Source organism: Rutidosis leptorrhynchoides, chromosome 7 (assembly GCF_046630445.1).
Source record: "Rutidosis leptorrhynchoides isolate AG116_Rl617_1_P2 chromosome 7, CSIRO_AGI_Rlap_v1, whole genome shotgun sequence".
NCBI classification, from domain to species: Eukaryota; Viridiplantae; Streptophyta; class Magnoliopsida; order Asterales; family Asteraceae; genus Rutidosis; species Rutidosis leptorrhynchoides.
Genome location: NC_092339.1, coordinates 32,695,659 through 32,713,294, shown reverse-complemented (window position 1 = coordinate 32,713,294; position 17,636 = coordinate 32,695,659). Strand labels below are relative to the sequence as shown.

At 36.7% G+C, this 17,636-nt stretch overlaps 1 protein-coding gene across 1 annotated transcript in view; it reads left to right on the top strand.

Moving 5' to 3' along the window:
- LOC139859088 (uncharacterized) overlaps nucleotides 1-17,636 on the top strand; it is an 83,383-nt gene that overhangs the window by 39,976 nt on the left and 25,771 nt on the right. The window contains exons 2-3 of the mRNA XM_071847899.1: nucleotides 11,171-11,415; nucleotides 12,126-12,446. Of these exons, the coding sequence (XP_071704000.1) occupies nucleotides 11,171-11,415; nucleotides 12,126-12,446 (566 nt within the window). The remainder of the gene's footprint in view (nucleotides 1-11,170; nucleotides 11,416-12,125; nucleotides 12,447-17,636) is intronic.

The following is a 17,636-nucleotide window of genomic DNA, read 5'->3' as shown; positions in this document are numbered from 1 at the left end:
GCATTGAACAAGGGCTGGTTGGTGGTGATTTGATGTGTATATACCAATAGTAAATACGTATAGAGGTTAGGTATGATACGAGTACATGTACTCTAGATATACGTATAGAAATCTTGTGAAAAATGGAATGAGAATTCAAATATAGCTATCTTTTGTGAATATACTTATATTGTTTTATGTATTTAAGTCCTTAAAAGTGATTAAATACATTACATATACGATATATGTATAAACATTATATGTTATAAGTATTTATGTCAAATAACGTTACGTATGGTTATCGTTTTGAAAACTTAAGTTAGTAGTTTCAAAATATACTTATAACTTATTGTTATTAATACAAAATGAGATATTAAAACATCCTTAGATCATGTTAAATATGTATATATACATATATATACACAAACGTATAATTATCATATGTTATATAGTTCGTGATATCATCGGTCAAACTAGACGGTCAAACGTTGTGTAAAACTCATTTCAAAAACATAAGTCTCAACAATTTGGATTGCTTATCTTGTTGGTAAGGTTTAATTTATGTAAATATTAATCTTATAAGTATAGAACGATCGAAAAAGTGCGGGTCATTACAGTACCTACCCGTTAAATAAATTTCGTCCCGAAATTTTAAAATTGTACCTATTTTGCGTCATCGAGAAACAAGTGTGGATACTTTTGTTTCATCTGATCCTCTCGTTCCCAAGTAAACTCGGGACCCCTTCGAGGATTCCAACGAACCTTAACGATCGGTATGTTGCTCTGCTTGAGCTGTTTAACTTCACGGTCCATGATTTCGATTGGTTCTTCGACGAATTGTAGTTTCTCGTCGACATGGATTTCTTCAAGAGGAATGGTGAAATCTTCCTTTGCAAGACACTTCTTAAGGTTTGAGACGTGAAAGGTATTATGTACTCCGGTGAGTTGTTGCGGTAACTCGAGTCGATAAGCTACCGGTCCAATGCGTTCGATGATCTTGAACGGGCCTACATATCTTGGGTTTAGTTTACCCCTTTTTCCAAAATGTATTACACCTTTCCATGGTGACACCTTTAACATAACCATGTCACCGATTTGAAACTCTAATGGTTTCCTTCGAACATCGGCGTAGCTCTTTTGGCGACTACGGGCTGTTTTCAATCTCTCCTTGATTTGTACTATCTTTTCAGTAGTTTCATGTATGATCTCGGGACCAGTTAATTGTCGATCTCCTACTTCATTCCAACAGATAGGAGATCTACACTTCCTTTCGTACAATGCTTCGAATGGTGCAGCTTTAATGCTCGCATGATAACTATTATTATACGAGAATTCTGCTAATGGTAGATACTTATCCCATCCGTTTCCAAAATCGATCACACATGCCCTGAGCATGTCTTCAAGAGTCTGAATTGTTCTTTCACTCTGCCCGTCGGTTTGCGGATGATATGCAATGCTCATATCCAAACGAGTTCCTAGGGCCTCCTGTAGTGATTGCCAGAACTTTGAGGTAAATCTACTATCACGATCAGATATAATGGAAATAGGTATTCCATGCCTTGAAACAATTTCCTTTATATACAATCGTAATAGTTTCTCCATTCTATCCGTTTCCTTTATAGGCAAGAAATGTGCAGACTTGGTGAGACGATCAACAATCACCCAAATGGTGTCGTATCCCCAGGCAGTCTTTGGTAACTTCGTGATGAAATCCATGGTAATACCATCCCATTTCCATTCTGGGATTTCTGGTTGTTGAAGTAACCCTGACGGCTTTTGGTGTTCAGCTTTGACTTTGGAACAAGTTAAACATTCCCCGACATATGTTGCAACGTCTGTCTTTAAATTAGGCCACCAATAATGTGTCTTAAGATCTTGATACATCTTTCCGACTCCGGGATGTATCGAGTATCTTGTCTTATGTGCCTCGTTCAATATCAACTTCCTTAATCCACCCAACTTCGGTACCCAAATACGATTTGCAAAATATCGAATTCCATCTTCCCGCATAACGAGTTGCTTCTCATACTTCTTCATTATTTCATTTCCTATATTTTCTTTAGTAAGTGCTTCTCGTCGAACTTCTTTGATTTGTGAGTTGAGATTCATGCGAATTTTTATGTTCATCGCTCGTACTCGAATTGGTTCTCGTTCCTTTCTGCTTAATGCGTCACCACCACATTCGCTTTCCCGGGATGATAACGAATTTCACAATCATAATCGTTTATTAACTCGACCCACCTACGTTGCCTCATGTTCAGCTGTTTCTGATCAAAAATATGTTGAAGGCTTTTATGATCAGTAAACACAGTGCATTTAACTCCATACAAGTAGTGTCTCCACATCTTCAATGCAAACACGACTGCTCCCAATTCTAGATCATGCGTCGTATAATTCCGCTCGTGAATCTTCAATTGTCGGGATGCGTATGCAATAACTTTCTTCCGTTGCATAAGAACGCAACCAAAACCTTGTCGCGAAGCGTCACAATATATTTCAAAATCATCGTTCCCTTCAGGTAACGATAAAATAGGCGCCGTAGTCAACTTCTTTTTCAGTAATTGAAATGCACTCTCCTGCTCAGAAGTCCATTCATATTTCTTCCCTTTTTGCGTTAACGCTGTCAACGGCTTAGCTATTCGGGAAAAATCTTGAATAAACCTTCTATAATAACCGGCTAAACCCAAAAATTGGCGTATCTGCATTGGTGTCTTAGGAGTCTCCCATTTTTCAATGGCCTCAATTTTAGCTGGATCAACCTGAATTCCTTTGCTACTAACAACGTGGCCAAGAAATTGCACTTCTTTCAACCAGAAAGCACATTTAGAAAATTTAGCATATAGCTGTTCTTTTCTCAACAACTCTAATATCAACCTTAAATGCTGTTCATGCTCTTGCTCACTCTTGGAATATATAAGAATATCATCAATGAAAACAATAACAAACTTATCTAAATATGGACTACAAACTCGATTCATGAGGTCCATGAATACAGCTGGCGCATTCGTCAATCCAAACGGCATGACCAAAAATTCGTAATGACCATAACGTGTCCGAAAAGCAGTTTTCGGTATATCTTCTTCTTTGACGCGTAGTTGATGATAGCCCGATCTTAGGTCGATTTTCGAATAAACACATGATCCTTGCAGTTGATCAAATAAGTCATCAATTCTCGGTAGTGGATACCGATTCTTGATAGTTAACTTATTTAATTCACGATAATCTATACACATCCTAAAAGATCCATCTTTCTTTTTAACAAATAGAATCGGAGCTCCCCATGGTGAAGTACTTGGTCGTATGAATCCACGATCCAGTAATTCTTTTAACTGACTCTGAAGTTCTTTTAACTCGGACGGTGCAAGTCTATATGGAGCACGGGCAACTGGTGCAGCTCCTGGTACTAAATCTATTTGAAATTCTACAGATCTAAATGGAGGTAATCCCGGCAACTCTTCCGGAAAAACTTCAGAAAAATCTCTTGCCACAGGCACGTCGTTGATGCACTTCTCTTTTTCTTTCTTTTCGACTTTATTAACATGTGCTAAGATAGCATAGCACCCTTTCTTCAAGCACTTTTGAGCTTTCAAATAACTAATGAGTTTTAGCTTTGAGTTACCCTTCTCTCCATAAATCATCACCGGCATTTTATCCTTACAAGGAATGCGAATTGCCTTCTTGGCACACACAACTTCAGCTCCTACTTTGGACATCCAGTCCATGCCGACTATTACATCAAAACTTCCTAATTCTACGGGTATTAAGTCAATTTTAAATGTTTCTCCGGCTAAATTTATTTTACAATCACGGCAAATTTTATCGGCTTTAATTAGTTTACCATTAGCTAACTCAATCATGTACTTAGCATCTAGAGGTAATGATGAACAATTCAATTTAGCGTAAAAGCCTCTACTCACGTAACTTCTATCGGCACCAGTATCAAATATAATAGATGCGGATAAGTTATTAATGGTAAACGTACCCGTAACAAGCTCCGAGTCTTCACACGCCTCTCTAGCATTAATAACAAATGCTCTTCCTCGTGCAGATCCATTATTCTTCTCTGGATTCGGACACTGGCTCTTATAATGACCCTGTTTTCCACACCCATAACAACTAATGGTAGCCAAAGCAGTTCTATTTGCATTGGTGGCAGGAGTCTTGATACCATTTGTATTTGTAACGAGAGCCCTACAATCTTCAGCAAGATGACCCTTTCGATTACATTTGTTGCATACCACATTACAGTAGCCAGAGTGATGTTTGTGGCATCGGTTACATAAAGGATTTTGTCCTTTGTAACCAAAGCTTAAACCACTACCCGCGCCTTGCGTGATTTCTTGTTTCTTAAAAGATTGTTGTTGGTTACCTCGATCATAATTTCCATTCCACTTTCTTTTGTTACCTGATACCTTCACATCAGTATTGAATACTTTCTTATCCATGATGACCTGATCCATTAGCTCGTTTGCCATGGTTATAGCTTCATGAATTGTCTTAGGTTTCGATGCTGTAACATTTGCCTTGACCTTTTTGGGCAAACCATCTTTGTACATTTCAATCTTCCGTTCTTCGGTTGGAACCAATTCAGGACATAGCAAAACTAATTCCATGAATCGCTGATTGTAGTTGGTGATTTCAGTACCAATAACCTTCAGACTTCGTAATTCATCTTCCAACTTCCTAACCTCGTTCCTTGGACAATATTCGTTGATTAACATTGTTTTGAATTCTTCCCATGGAGTATCATAAGCTACATCTCCTCCTACAGCCTTCACAAAATTTTTCCACCACGTGAGTGCACTATCTTGTAAAGTGCACGATGCATACTTGGTCATGTCCTTCTCAACACAACCACTGATTTTAAACACAGTCTCCATCTTTTCTATCCACCGGGTTAAACCGATCGGTCCTTCTGTTCCACTGAATGATGAGGGCTTGCAAGCTTGAAAAGTTTTGTAGGTGCATCCTACACGAGGATTTGGGTTAACTGCAGCAGCTCTTGCAGCCTCGACCCATAACATTCTGTCGTTCACTCGCTGATTGATGAGTTCCTGGATTTCTTGTTCCGTCATTCGGTTCAATCGCGCCATAATCTTCAATAAGAATGAAAAAAAAAAAATAATTATTCACATGGAATATTATAGATGTAGTATGTATTTACAGTACATCGTAGCTTATTAATAATATGAACCAGTTATTATTATAAAAGCCTTTTCTTCTTATTAGCATTTTATAATTATATCTAGGGTAGTACCTACCCGTTAAAGTTCATACTTAATAGCTTAGTACGAAAATCAATTACTACCACCCAAATAATACTTAACCATGGAAAATTATTGCATTTCATACTTCACTATTTTACATATGCTTATCTTACATCGAACATTAAGCAAACCACACTAATAATATTATACAAAACATTATATGATCCCATGGTTTAATACGGCAGCGCATCGTTTGGTCTATTTTCTAGGACGTTTAGGTTCAAAGAATCGCTTAACGCTTATCCTGGCTGTCTGCCTATATTTTGGCTGTGGGGCTGAAGAACTGGATGCCGGGATAGAACGAATAGGAATAGCGGGAATAGGGGTGGTAGTGTCTAGTGGAGTTGGTGCCACATCATCCTCACTAAACTCGGGATTTGCATTTTCTAATTCATTAGCCTTTCGTTTCTTTCCTAGTTCGAACTCGTCTTTTGTAATTTCCTGTATTTCTTCCTCGGGTTCACTTTCCTCTTCGGGTTCACTTTCCTCCTCGGGTTCACTTTCCTCCTCGGGTTCACTTTCCGGGTTCTCTATAGTCGGTTCATCCGGAATTTGTGAGTCTTCCCCAAAGATATTATTTTTGTCATCGGATAGGTTAATGACTGGAACACCATCTGAAGATTCTGGTTCGGAGTCGCTGAATGTGATAACAAGTTTTGAGCCCGACATCTATCATACAACAACTAACCCATTAGTACTACATAATATTTACATATAAATTTTAACCAACAATGATAAGCAATGGTTTTTAAATCAGGCCCGGTCAAAGTCCAGACTTACTAATGTATCCTAACGACTTATCAGTTAGACACACTAATGCAAACCTGGTTCGCTAAGACCACCGCTCTGATACCACATGTCATAACCCGTCCTTAACCATAAGAACGTGTTAGATAACGTATGATTTCATAGCGAGGTATTGACCTCTATATGTGACATTTTTAAAAGAACAACTGCATATATTTTACATTACAAACCATAATTCTTATTTTTGATACAAGCTTTAGACAATAAAAAGATGATTATCGTTTAGCGATAATCTTAGACTTACAAACTTTACATATGATGATAACAACACGATTTCTAGCATATTTTACAATACAAATCCTCGGATATGCAATTTTGTTTTTGACACAAATATGCATACTCAAGATCTTGCTTAAATTCAACATGTTGCAGCGGAAGCTTCTAATTATTACCTGAGAATAAACATGTTTAAAACGTCAACATAAAGTTGGTGAGATATAGGTTTAATGCCGGCAGCAATATATATATATATAGACCACAAGATTTCATATGTAAACATTTTAATAAAAATATTCTAAGTGGTTGAGCACTTGGTAACCATACTTAACATTTAATCACGTCGCATATTCCCTTTATTATGAAATCTTACTACACCGTACCAAGTGTAGTCACGAAACGAAGTACTGTGCAACCGTTGAATACTGGTCGTCCAGTCCGGTTGGGGTTGTCAGGCCCGATAGATCTATCAATAGGATTCGCGTTTACAATACCGCTGTAAATAATAGTTACCAAGCTACAGGGAAGTATGCCAGTGGTACAACTCAACGTAGAATATATTTTTCAGTTACTTGTGTCCATAACGTAAAACATAAAATACATGTATTCTCATCCCGCAATACTTAGAGTTTAAAAGTGGGACTATATACTCACTTTTGTCTTGAAGATATGTAATTTCGACTTGGTCTCCGATTGATATCATGAACCTATCCATATATAATATATCAATACCTTTTCTTTTTAAACAAACGTCACATATATATACTTATAATACTTTTAATACTTTTAATAATTCCTTAGTCCGTAGTTAGCAGTCCGATGTTAGTAATTCAATTTTAATGGTTCATTTTTAGGTGTTTAATAAACCCCCAATGAAAAAAAAACCCCCATCGTATATGTATTGGTCGAGATTAATCTTGACCCACGGTACCGGTGTTGTCAAATGACGTGTTGCGTACATAAAGTACCGGTGTTGTCAAATGACGTGTTGCGTACAATCATGGGATCTTATGATTAATCTTCTCGTATTGTTTACGGGTGATCCTGAACCATATGAAATTAAATTATGAGTACATATATATAAAATATCATGTTATTTTAGAAAGATGTGATTTTTTTTTTAATTTTCTCCAATTATTTTCGTGGCTAAACTAGTCTTAGATATCCGATCTCGTTTTGGTCATAGTTTCTTCGTTACAACTCCGTTTTCGTTGATTCAACTTGCCACTTCCTTGGATCGAGTCCCTCTTTAAGACTATGAACTGTAAATACCTTAGTTTGTATTCTAAATCACAGGTCATAGGTCAAAATTTAGTAAAACTTATGAAGTTAATCATTTTCCATCATGTAAACAACCTTTAATGATTATTTTTCTAAAAATACTTATACTTTGAGTTAAATCATGAAATTTTTATGTGTTATCATATTCATAGTAAAAATCATTTTTCCAGAAAATAAACCTCCAATTCAAAGTTTAAGATGGTTTTTAATTATCCAACCCAAAACAGCCCCAGGTTGCACTCCAACGTCGTAAATTCAGTTTTTAAGGTGTTCTTTGAAAAACCAAGTTATACCTTGTTAAATTAGCATATATTTATGAAATATTACAGGTCTTGAAGTATTTTAAAAGTTAAGTGAGAAGGATCTATTTAGTTTGCAAACAAGTTTGAAAACATTCAAACTATGTTCTTGTTGTTAAAATTTTATACCACAAAATAAGATAGCTATATATATATGAATCGAATAAGGTTATGAACAAAGTTACTACCTCAAGTTACTTGGACAAGATTGCTGTAAAAGAGAAGTAAAAATCTAGAACCAAAAGAGTGATGGAATTGGATGAAAGATTGGAAGTAAACTTGTGTTCTTGAAAGGATTCTTGAAGTGTTTTTGTAAGGTTTTTCTTATGGTGTTTAAGTGATGTTTTTATGGATAGATCTTCATGGATACTAGCTGAATGGTTATGGAGTTTCTTAAGAGTGTGTTTTTGGTTAAAGAAATGTGTAGTAAAATGAAAATGGAATGGAGTATAAATGGTGGTGTAAAAGGTGTATAAGTTTGTAATTTTGTGAAAAAATCTTTTAATCATGTGAAATTGTCATACTAGATAACAAAAGTAGTTACCTTATACATAAGGCATTGAACAAGGGCTGGTTGGTGGTGATTTGATGTGTATATACCAATAGTAAATACGTATAGAGGTTAGGTATGATACGAGTACATGTACTCTAGATATACGTATAGAAATCTTGTGAAAAATGGAATGAGAATTCAAATATAGCTATATTTTGTGAATATACTTATATTGTTTTATGTATTTAAGTCCTTAAAAGTGATTAAATACATTACATATACGATATATGTATAAACATTATATGTTATAAGTATTTATGTCAAATAACGTTACGTATGGTTATCGTTTTGAAAACTTAAGTTAGTAGTTTCAAAATATACTTATAACTTATTGTTATTAATACAAAATGAGATATTAAAACATCCTTAGATCATGTTAAATATGTATATATACATATATATACACAAACGTATAATTATCATATGTTATATAGTTCGTGATATCATCGGTCAAACTAGACGGTCAAACGTTGTGTAAAACTCATTTCAAAAACATAAGTCTCAACAATTTGGATTTCTTATCATGTTGGTAAGGTTTAATTTATGTAAATATTAATCTTATAAGTATAGAACGATCGAAAAAGTGCGGGTCATTAAATTCGAGCCATCCAAGGATCCGTTGAAGCTAGATCCATTTTTCTCTTTTCCAGTAGGTTTATCCAAGGAACTTAAGGTAGTAATGATGTTCATAACATCATTCGATTCATACATATAAAGCTATCTTATTCGAAGGTTTAAACTTGTAATCACTAGAACATAGTTTAGTTAATTCTAAACTTGTTCGCAAACAAAAGTTAATCCTTCTAACTTGACTTTTAAAATCAACTAAACACATGTTCTATATCTATATGATATGCTAACTTAATGATTTAAAACCTGGAAACACGAAAAACACCGTAAAATCGGATTTACGCCGTCGTAGTAACACCGCGGGCTGTTTTGGGTTAGTTAATTAAAAACTATGATAAACTTTGATTTAAAAGTTGTTATTCTGAGAAAATGATTTTTATTATGAACATGAAACTATATCCAAAAATAATGGTTAAACTCAAAGTGAAAGTATGTTTTCTAAAATGGTCATCTAGACGTCGTTCTTTCGACTGAAATGACTACCTTTACAAAAACGACTTGTAACTTATTTTTCCGACTATAAACCTATACTTTTTCTGTTTAGATTCATAAAATAGAGTTCAATATGAAACCATAGCAATTTGATTCACTCAAAACAGATTTAAAATGAAGAAGTTATGGGTAAAACAAGATTGGATAATTTTTCTCATTTTAGCTACGTGAAAATTGGTAACAAATCTATTCCAACCATAACTTAATCAACTTGTATTGTATATTATGTAATCTTGAGATACCATAGATACGTATACAATGTTTCGACCTATCATGTCGACACATCTATATATATTTCGGAACAACCATAGACACTCTATATGTGAATGTTGGAGTTAGCTATACAGGGTTGAGGTTGATTCCAAAATATATATAGTTTGAGTTGTGATCAATACTGAGATACGTATACACTGGGTCGTGGATTGATTCAAGATAATATTTATCGATTTATTTCTGTACATCTAACTGTGGACAACTAGTTGTAGGTTACTAACGAGGACAGCTGACTTAATAAACTTAAAACATCAAAATATATTAAAAGTGTTGTAAATATATTTTGAACATACTTTGATATATATGTATATATTGTTATAGGTTCGTGAATCAACCAGTGGCCAAGTCTTACTTCCCGACGAAGTAAAAATCTGTGAAAGTGAGTTATAGTCCCACTTTTAAAATCTAATATTTTTGGGATGAGAATACATGCATGTTTTATAAATGATTTACAAAATAGACACAAGTACGTGAAACTACATTCTATGGTTGAATTATCGAAATCGAATATGCCCATTTTTATTAAGTCTGGTAATCTAAGAATTAGGGAACAGACACCCTAATTGACGCGAATCCTAAAGATAGATCTATTGGGCCTAACAAACCCCATCCAAAGTACCGGATGCTTTAGTACTTCGAAATTTATATCATATCCGAAGGGTGTCCCGGAATGATGGGGATATTCTTATATATGCATCTTGTTAATGTCGGTTACCAGGTGTTCACCATATGAATGATTTTTATCTCTATGTACGGGATGTGTATTGAAATATGAAATCTTGTGGTCTATTATTATGATTTGATATATATAGGTTAAACCTATAACTCACCAACATTTTTGTTGACGTTTTAAGCATGTTTATTCTCAGGTGATTATTAAGAGCTTCCGCTGTCGCATACTTAAATAAGGACGAGATTTGGAGTCCATGTTTGTATGATATTGTGTAAAAACTGCATTCAAGAAACTTATTTTGTTGTAACATATTTGTATTGTAAACCATTATGTAATGGTCGTGTGTAAACAGGATATTTTGGATTATCATTATTTGATAATCTACGTAAAGCTTTTTAAACCTTTATTGATGAAATAAAGGTTATGATTTGTTTTAAAATGAATGCAGTCTTTGAAAAACGTCTCATATAGAGGTCAAAACATCGCAACAAAATCAATTAATATGGAACGTTTTTAATCAATAAGAACGGGACATTTCAAAAGACACCCCCATCATCTAACCCATGCCAATCGGAACACTAACTTGCAAAAAATAGATAAATCAAAACTTAAATGCTCAAGGTGTGGAAAGATGAGACACACCATAGAACAATGTTTTGAGATCAAAGGGTATCCGGAGTGGTGGATTAAACCTGGAAAGGCGGCGGCAGCCGTGGACAAGCCAACCACCACCATCAAGCTACTGCTACCACCACGGATCAAGGCTTCGGTGGTATAGCAACCACCACAGGTACAACACTAAAACCGTTTATCTCTCTGTTTTCAAACATAGAAAGCATAAATTATAGGGTTGATAAACCGATGAAAACACATAGAAATCATGAAACGGTGAGAGAATCAAAAGAGTTTTTTTGGGATAATAAAAAGGTGGGTGGTGATAACAGGGTAAAAGGGAACCGGGTAAAAGGGAAAGGATATCCAAAGTCAAAAGAGATTTTTTGGGAAAATAAAAAAGTGGGTGGAGATTACTGGAAAAAAGGGAAAGGATATCCCTTTCATCTAACACCGAATAAATTGAATGGGTATATGGGTTACCCACTTAAGGATGTTAAAATTGGGCCGAAAAAAATAATAAGCCCACAAGGGATGGGTGGATCAAGGTTAAAAAAGTCCCAACACATAAATCTGATCAAATGTGTATTGGGCTAGGCAGCCCAAAATCTGTTAAAAATGTTAGTGGGTCAGGCAGTTTATTAAATAGGCCAAAAGATGTAACAAAATTTAATAACCTTATTTCATGTCAAAATAAGTACTCGTTTTTAACTAAAATACCAACCGACCTTTCCGAAACAAATATCATTTCAAACAGTTTGAAATCTAAATCTTGGATTCTAGATTGTGGAGCAACCGACACGATGACTTTTGACGAAAAAGATATTATTTTTAAAACAAAACCTAGGAAAAATTAAATTCAAACGGCTAACGGGAAAATTATTCAAGTTAAAAGTGGGGGTACTATTGAGATTTCACCAACTATTAAATTACCTAATTGTCTATATATTCCAGCTTTATCTCATAAGCTGTTATCGGTAAGTCATGTTACAAAAGAATTAAACTGTAAAGTCCTCATGTATCCGACGTTCTGCATCTTGCAGGATATCCAGACAGGACTGTTGATTGGACGTGGCACTGAACAGGGGGGATTGTACTATGTGGATGAGGTTTCTCAACAAGGTACCGTGTCATTAGCTCACGGAACACCTACGAGAGAAGCCTGGTTATGGCATAGGAGATTGGGACATCCGTCAGCCGGATATTTACATGCTTTATTTCCTAGTTTATTTCCATCAAATGTTGTTTTGAACTGTGAAACTTGTATTTTGGCTAAAAGCCATCGCAATACTTTTAAACCTAGTAATACTAGGAAGGATGTGCCTTTTGCTCTTATTCATTCTGATGTGTGGGGTCCAGCTCCAGTTAATGGGGGAAAAAACCTTCGGTATTTTGTGATATTTATTGATGACCATACAAGAATGACATGGATTTACTTTTTGACTCATAAATCTGAAGTGTTTGAAAAAATTTCTCAATTTTATAAAATGATACAAACCCAGTTTAATAAAAACATACAAATTTTACGATCTGATAATGGAGGTGAGTTTGTCAATACTTCCATGAAACTTTTTTGCGAAAGTAATGGTATTATTCACCAAACATCTTGTGCCCATACTCCCGAACAAAATAGAGTAGCCGAACGGAAAAATCGGTTACTTTTAGAAATGACAAGAGCCTTATTAATTGAATCTAAAGTTCCAAAAAGTTTTTGGCCTGAAGCTCTTGCTTCCGCTACCTATCTTATTAACCGATTACCCACAAAAGTTTTGGGCACAAAAACCCCTAGAGATACCCTATCTCAATTTCACACCCTACCAACCTCTCTAAGCATCGATGTAGCGACCCGACCAAATCATGTTTGACGGCGCCGACTACTTCGGTCCCGTTACGTGGTCATAAGTCTTTATTATGACTTTTGACCAAAATATGTCGCATTTATTTTATAAGAAAAAGGATGTTTCAAGTTTACAAATGTAGTTCGAAAGACTAGTTACATTACAATGTTTAACGTACGAATGAAACATATGCGACACAATTTAAAGTAGTCAAAAGACGCTCCATCTATGCATGTATACTCGACATCCAAGCAAGTATCAAAAAGATTGCGGAAGCATGTATCAAGTAGCTTTCAAGGACCTAAGAAAACATATAGAAAACTGTCAACGAAAACGTTGGTGAAATCATAGGTGTTTTAGTAAACGTTGCATTTGAACCACAAGATTTAATATAATATGATTATCTAAATCATTTGCATTCCAAAGTTGTTATTTGTTTCGCGGGCACCCAATTATCAAACTTAACTGTTTTGCACCCTTCGCGTAGTGTTAGAACATACACTAGACCCGAAAATATATTTCATCCGCTAACGGTAGCGAACCGTCCGAATGAGGCTCGTCAAGCCCATGTGATCACATAATATAAGTTCACGTTTACACCCTGCAAGTGTAACTAATGATAATTGAATTGAGGCTTTTTGTTCAAACCCGTACGTGGAATGTTCGTTTTCGTACTTGTGTTCAAGTGTAAAAGTATGATACGTATATGTTTCTCATCCCATAGTTTAAAGCATAAAAGTTGTTGAAAGATGGGACTATGATCTCACCTTGAGTGCACGTATGAAAAGTACTTCACAAAGTAACGTGTGCGAAGGATAGTGCTAGTCTTGACCTAAACCAATAGGTCGTATCAATAACGGTAAATACGATAGGTCAAAGATGTTTAATTAGTCCTATGGCTCGTTACGACTCGATTATGTAGCATGTGAATCAAATTGTCAAGTTTCATGCAAGATACAAGTACAGAAACAAGTTAGGAAGGTTGCATAATCATTTGGTTAAGTTTGACAAAAAGTCAAACTTTGGTCGGTCAAAGTCAAAGAAAGTCAACACGTTCGGGTCGGGTCCCGAACTATTTTTCTGAGGTTTTTATTCATATATAAGCATGTTAGAACAAGTCTCATGTGAATCGGAGGTCTAGAACGGGCCAAACATTTTTCACATTTGGGACAAGGAGGTCAGAACCTGGCCCCCTTATATGTCGCGCCGCGACAGGAAAGGGCCGCGCCGCGGCAAAGGCCGGGTGCTGGTGCCTGGCCAGTCCCAAATGTTCAAGTCTCAATCCAAAACCTTTTTGTGCATAAAACACAAACCGCTAACACTTAGGACTCGCACCTTATATCGTTGGAAAGCTCTTTTGACGTAGAATGCAACTAAACACAATTCATCAATCAAAAACCTCATTTGTAACAACCGAGTTTTCAAACCAAGTGATCATTCAATGCACACATTAATGCTTCAAACTCACCAATGCACATTTAATGATTTAGGCATTCAATGCATACATATGACATGCCATTTTGTAGGTAATTGAGCATACAATACAACTAACAACTTACTAACAACAAATCATGGCAATCAATGCATCAAATAATCATTTCAAGTTCATTAAACCCTAGCTCAATTCCACTAAAAATCACTAAACAAGTTCTTAGAGTTTTCTCATGCAACCTATACATCAAAATGAAGCTAGTAACACTAGGAACACATTTAATACGTGCATTTATAACATTTAACAACATTTAATCATCTAAAACTCAAGATTAAACACACCCATTTTGCTAGTTCATGCAAGTTACTTCCAAACAACAAATCAAGCAATTCAAACACATAATCTTGTTAGACTAGAGCCATAGACACTAATTAACAACCTTGTAACTCAAAAAATCTCAAGAACACAAAAATTAGTGATTTTAGAAAGTTACCCAAATGCAATGAGATTGGTATGGAATCGAAGAGGAGATCACGAGGAGTTCAAATATATAATTTGTTTGGCTCGAAGCTTGATCGATTTAGTATGGATGATGATTTGCTTTTTGATGAATTTAAAGAAAATATGAAAGTAGAGAATGAAAAGAGAAAAGAAAATGAAAAATGGAGGTGGAAGATGGTTGACTAGTCAAGTGCTAGTCACCATTTTGGGGTTTTGGCAAAACAAGTCCCTCAAGTTGTAGTCGGGTGCGTTAAATTACCTGAACGAGATAATTTGAAACGCGTATTAACGGGAGATGTTATAAACATATAACGGAGTTTAAAATAGTTAAACGGAAAAGTAGACGGAAAAAGGCGGGATGTTACATTACCTACTCCTTAAAAGAAATTTCGTCTCGAAATTAAGCATGCGTAGTAATCGTTGTCTCTTCCTCGGAATCCTGCGTTTCCGGAATTGGGAATAAATGAGGGTATTTCTTTTGCATTTGATCTTGCCTTTCCCAAGTAAACTCGGGTCCTCTTTTGGCGTTCCAACGGACTTTAACAATCGGGATTCGGCTTTGTTTCAATGTCTTGACGGAGGTGTCCACAATTTCAACCGGTTCCTCCACAAAATGAAGCTTGTCATCAATAGTAAGTTCCTCGAGAGGGATGACGATATCGGGTTCGGCAAGACACTTTTTCAAGTTAGATACATGGAAGGTAGGATGAACGGAGTTCAATTGAGGCGGAAGATCTAAACGATAAGCAACGTTTCCAATACGCTCCAAGATTTCGAAAGGACCAATATACCGCGGATTTAGCTTCCCGCGTTTCCCAAAACGGATTACACCTTTCCAAGGTGCAACTTTTAACATTACTCGGTCACCGACTTGAAATTCGAGGTCGTTGCGTCTTTTGTCGGTGTAGCACTTTTGACGACTCCGGGCCGTCCGGAGCCTATCTCGAATTTGTACGATCTTCTCGGTGGTTTCGTGAATGAGTTCGGGTCCGGTGATTTGCACGTCGCCTACCTCGGCCCAACAAAGAGGTGAACGACATTTTCGGCCGTATAGCGCTTCAAAAGGTGCGGCTTTAATACTCGCGTGATAACTATTGTTGTAAGAGAACTCGGCGAGAGGTAAGTGCTTGTCCCAAGCTTTTCCAAAATCAACCACGCAAGCTCGTAACATGTCCTCCAAGGTTTGAATTGTACGTTCGCTTTGTCCATCGGTTTGAGGATGATATGCGGTGCTCATGTCTAAACGCGTTCCCAACGCTTCTTGCAAGGTACGCCAAAATCTAGAAACAAAACGGCCATCTCGGTCGGAGATAATCGATAAAGGTACACCGTGTCGGGCTACAATTTCTTTAATGTAAAGTTGCGCAAGTTTCTCCATTTTGTCGGTCTCCTTCATGGCAAGAAAGTGTGCGGATTTGGTGAGACGGTCAACAATAACCCAAATGGTATCATAACTGCCCGTCGTTTTTGGTAGTTTGGTGATAAAATCCATCGTTATCCTTTCCCACTTCCATTGCGGGATCTCGGGTTGTTGAAGTAGTCCGAACGGTCTTTGGTGTTCGGCTTTGACTTTGGAACATGTCAAACACTTGGAAACATAAGTAGCTACGTCCCTTTTGATGTTCGGCCACCAATATTGTTGTTTAAGGTCGTGGTACATCTTATTGGCACCGGGGTGGATCGAGTATCGTGACTTATGGGCTTCATCTAAAATGAGACTTCGTAGGTTCCCATAACTAGGCACCCAAATCCTTCCGGCGAAATATCGGAGTCCGGTTTCCTTAGTTTCGAATCGAGAGACGAGAATGTTCAAGAGCTCGTGTGAAACGTTTTCATCCTTGAGAGCCTCATCTTGGGCTACCCGAATTTGGCTATTAAGGTTGGTGTGGATGGTGATGTTTAAGGCTCGGACACGAAGAGGCACCGCTCTTTCTTTTCGACTTAAGGCATCGGCTACTATGTTTGCCTTCCCGGGATGTTAACGAAGTTCGCCATCGTAATCGTTTAAGGTTTCAATCCACCTTCGTTGTCTCATGTTTAGTTGCTTTTGATCGAAGATGTGTTGGAGACTTTTGTGATCGGTAAAGATAGTACTCTTGGTTCCATAAAGATAGTGTCTCCACATTTTAAGTGCAAAGACAACGGCTCCGAGTTCGAGATCATGTGTCGTGTAGTTTCGTTCATGAATTTTGAGTTGTCGAGAAGCATAAGAAATGACTTTCGTTCGTTGCATCAACACACACCCAAAACCATGTTTCGAGGCGTCGCAATACACAACAAAATCATCGTTGCCTTCGGGAAGTGACAAGATAGGAGCGGTGGTAAGCTTTGTCTTCAAGATTTGGAACGCGGATTCTTGCTCGGTCGCCCAAATGAATTTCTTTCCCTTGTGAGTTAATGCGGTTAGAGGACGTGCAACCAAAGAGAAGTTTTCGATGAATCTACGATAGTACCCGGCGAGACCCAAGAATTGACGAATGTGAGTCAGAGTAGTAGGAGTTTCCCATTTACTAATGGCTTCGATTTTTGATGGATCGACTTTAATACCTTGGTCACTTACAACATGACCAAGAAATTGAACTTCCTTCAACCAAAATTCACACTTGGAGAATTTGGCATAGAGTCTTTCTTGTCTTAAAAGTTCAAGCACAAGTCGGAGGTGTTCCTCGTGTTCTTCTTCGCTTTTTGAATAGACCAAAATATCATCGATGAACACGATAACGAATTTGTCAAGATACGGTTTGCACACGCGGTTCATAAGATCCATGAACACCGCCGGTGCG